The sequence below is a fragment of the Cynara cardunculus genome (assembly GCF_001531365.2).
Source record: "Cynara cardunculus var. scolymus isolate 2C chromosome LG 9, CcrdV1, whole genome shotgun sequence".
In the NCBI taxonomy this organism is placed as follows: domain Eukaryota; kingdom Viridiplantae; phylum Streptophyta; class Magnoliopsida; order Asterales; family Asteraceae; genus Cynara; species Cynara cardunculus.
Window position 1 is genome coordinate 1,031,717 of NC_037536.1, and position 3,581 is coordinate 1,035,297.

General features: G+C 36.4%; 1 protein-coding gene across 1 annotated transcript; it reads right to left on the bottom strand.

Annotated features, from left to right (window-relative positions):
* Nucleotides 1-1,113: 1,113 nt before the first annotated feature.
* On the bottom strand, nucleotides 1,114-2,447 carry LOC112518284 (probable aquaporin SIP2-1). The gene is made up of 3 exons (XM_025125927.1): nucleotides 2,355-2,447; nucleotides 1,726-1,986; nucleotides 1,114-1,496 (listed from the first exon to the last, which is right to left on the bottom strand). Exons 1-3 carry the CDS (start codon nucleotides 2,445-2,447, stop codon nucleotides 1,341-1,343), a joined length of 510 nt encoding a protein of 169 aa, XP_024981695.1. The 3' UTR covers nucleotides 1,114-1,340.
* Nucleotides 2,448-3,581: the final 1,134 nt, after the last annotated feature.

Genomic DNA, 3,581 nt, shown 5'->3' on the forward strand with positions numbered 1-3,581 from the left:
TTTAATTAAAAAAAAAGGTCTCATTTTCCTCCATGATGCCTATCATCCCCATTACACTCCCTCCCATTACACTCTCCATGACACCCTTCACAATGCATGAGGGGTGTCATGCTTTCCATTAGACTCTCCATGGCACCCCATTGGAGATGCCCTTACTAGTCAATTTATAAGTAGTTTCTTTAGTTAAAATAATATATGTAACAAATTTTTAAAAGTTTGATGGTCTATCGATGCAAAAAAAATATTCAGCAATCATTTAATCATTCAAAATAATAAAGTTTGATTTATTTATTGAAATAAAAAATTCAAAGATTTAATTGTTCAAAAACGGAAACTTCATTAGGTTTTTTTTATGACTTTTTTCCGCCCCTAATATTTTTGTTAATTATATTCTCAAGATATTTTATAAATTTTTTACTTTTTCATATATAATAATGATAATAATACATTCAATCTTATTATAGAAATAACAAAAATAATTTTTTTAATATTTAATTTTAGTAGCAGGGTCCTCGTCGTCGTTAGGACTGTAAACGAACCGAACGAACACGAACGGAGGCTTGTTCATGTTCGTTCGTTTAACTTAACTGTACAAACAAACAAACGGTAAACGAACGAAAATCTTTGTGTTCGTTTAGAAATCAAGTGTGTTCGTGTTCGTGTTCGTGTTCGTGTTCGTTTATATTCGTTTGTTAACATGTTAAACGAACGTAAATGAACGAACATAAATAAATATTATTTGAATTCAAAGTAAATAAATAAAAGATTATATATTAAATTTGATATATAAACGAACAGTAAATGAACGAACGAGATTATTGTTCATGTTTGTTCGTTTAACTAAACGAACAAAAAAGAAATTGTCCACTTTCGTTCATTTATTAAATAAACGAACTTCCCGCCGAATGGTTCACGAATGGTTCGCTAAACGTTAAGTTTGTTTACAGCCCTAATCGTCATGTCATAGTAGAGGATATGGGTTTATTTTTATTAAAATGTATGTCTACTTGTATGGAGGTTTAACAGTTGTTTTATAAAAGAAAGGAGAAAATAAGCAAAATTCACCTCATGTGATGTGACTACCAACAGATGTGGGTGGCATGCAACATTGTTGCTACTCTTTAAATATGCCATTCCTCATTCCTTCCTATCAAATATATTGACATTTAACCAAAGGATCCTACATAGCCATAGCCATAGCCATAGCCATAGCCATAGCCATAGCCATAGCCATAGCCTAGCTGGGATATGAATAAGAAATAATTTGCAAGTACAATTCTATGAATTCGGATGATAACACATCCTTAGAAAATACAATCGGAACAAATCGTATTCAAATTTCAGTTAGTCTTCTTCTCTTTTTCTTGTTTCGATGGGCGTATAAGATACCTAAACGTCCATGCCGCAAATACAGTTGCATGTATAGGAGCAACCCAATAAACGAGTATATGCTCCTTGCTTATATGATCACCACGAGCATAAGCCCACCCCATTACCTGAATTCACCGTGTTAAACTATTAGTCAAATGTCTAAAATACCCAACTCTTACAACCAAATCTCTCAATTTAACTTCTACTTGGTGATATCATGAAATCATTCTGGTGCCTCCATAAAGACATGCAGAGGTGGGATGTATGCAAATCTGACATCTTCCTCATATGGTAGAACGGTTGTTTCCATAAAGACAAGAAAATAAGACGAGTGTTGAAGATGGCAGTACTTACAGAAGCTGGGTTCATGCATCCACCTGTTAGATCTGATCCAAGTATATGAAGAGCGAGTTTTGAGACACTACCGATCCAAGTTTTTCTGAAGAAACTTCCGGGTATTTTGCTAGAAAGTTCATGTGAGATCAACACAATTGCGAATGTCAATAACCCTTCTGTCAATGCACCTTGATAGAGACTAACAGTCAGTTGTGGCCCACGGCCTATTTGCGGAAAAGCATCAAGGATAAGCCGGACCCCTATTATTGATCCAAACACCTAAAATTCACAAGGAAATAAGAACATTGATTAGTGCTAACTGAGAAATTATCCCTCTGAAGAAGAAAAAGCCATGGTAGCCCAAGGAGTAGAGCTGTAAAAGTAAAAACGCAACATAATTTTGCAAGTCATTTGTCATATTCACTAATGAAGACTTTAAGGCACTTAGATATCAACTATTGGCTCTAATACCATGGAAGACTTCATGTTGTTTCTCATATTTCCTAATGAAGTAGAAGTAATATGCATGTCTCTAGTTGAACCTTAAGTTATACTCCTATGCATCTCCCCGTCAAATGGATAGGTTTGTGACAATAATGACACTTATCTAAGAGAAGATGGTTGGAGAATTCTTGTGAACCACAAACCATGACGCCAATTTGGGTCCTTTCAGTTGCCAACATCTTGACAGAGGCACTTGAAGGGTCACGGATTATCCATATGTGTAACAAGTTGGGCATGATTCACATATTTTCTTCAATTTGATAAGGTTCGTAAGAGATAAAGAATTATCATTGTTTTTATTCTTCGAAACACTTGGCCCCGATATGCTATGGCGTTGTACCATGAACAAAGCTTTGATAACATGATAGAATATATATTGGGGAGGATGATCATATCTCATTTATTAGAAAACCGTTCCTATGAGTGCGTATTACATCAAGTAAGCAAAACCACGATAAAGACTAAAAATAGGATGGCACTTGTCTCTAACAGAAATATGCCAAATTATGGAAGCTCACTCCATCCTTGTACGTTTTAAGAGAGCTTAGGAGGGAATAGATTATCGGGTACATCCACAAGAGACGTTACTAGCATGGGAAGATATTCGCACCAAGTGAGTAATACAAGAAAGAGAATCACCACGGAGCGAGAAAATTGTGAGAATTTGAAGGAAGTTTATGGTGCGCCAAGTCTAAAGAGAAATCTAAGTCTCACTTCAAAATCAGGTGTTATTATAGTGGCAAGCTTGGCCACAAGAAATTTGAGTGCAATATTATCAAGAAACCAAATCTAGGAATGACAAACTTGGCATGGTTTTACCTCCATCTTGAATGGTTTTCAATGCTAAGGAGTTGTTTTGTATTGGCTTAATGGACTTAATGGCTTGTATAGCTTATTCGGTAAGTCATACATAAGTGTTTGGTCGTGACTTATTCAGTAAGAGAATGACTTATTTGGTAAGCTCAGTGACCCTAGCTATATCCATTAAGCCAAGAAAATGATTCCTCCCCCTCCCTCAAAACAGACGCCTTCCTCCTAAAATCAATTGACATCTTTCATCTTCATCCCCATCCCTTCTCGATCAGAAGCCATGGCTGGAATCTATGCTCCACAAGACTGGTGCGATTTTGTTCCAATCCCCCTCAATCTACACGCTAGTGGCCGCCTCCTCTTGTCATTCTCCCAAAGCCCACCCCTTCCACCCCCTTCCCCCAATAGATGCTAATAACTCCTGCTGCAGTCTCCTTGGTCATCATCTACAAATCTGAGGAGAAGTTCATCTGGTTTTCGATCTATGCTAAAGACTTTGACCCAAGAAATTAATCAGTCAAGAGAGCAGTGAAAGGTATTGAGATTTATGTGTTGTATTT

Bases quoted from the DNA above. Each gene is read 5' to 3' on its own strand.
- LOC112518284 (XM_025125927.1), bottom strand. From the start codon at position 2,447: ATGCCCAACTTGTTACACATATGGATAATCCGTGACCCTTCAAGTGCC. The intron at 1,987-2,354 runs GTTTGTGGTTCA...TGTGAATTTTAG, and splicing joins GGACCCAAATTGGCGTCATG to GTGTTTGGATCAATAATAGG. The intron at 1,497-1,725 runs GTAAGTACTGCC...CGGTGAATTCAG, and splicing joins GATGCATGAACCCAGCTTCT to GTAATGGGGTGGGCTTATGC.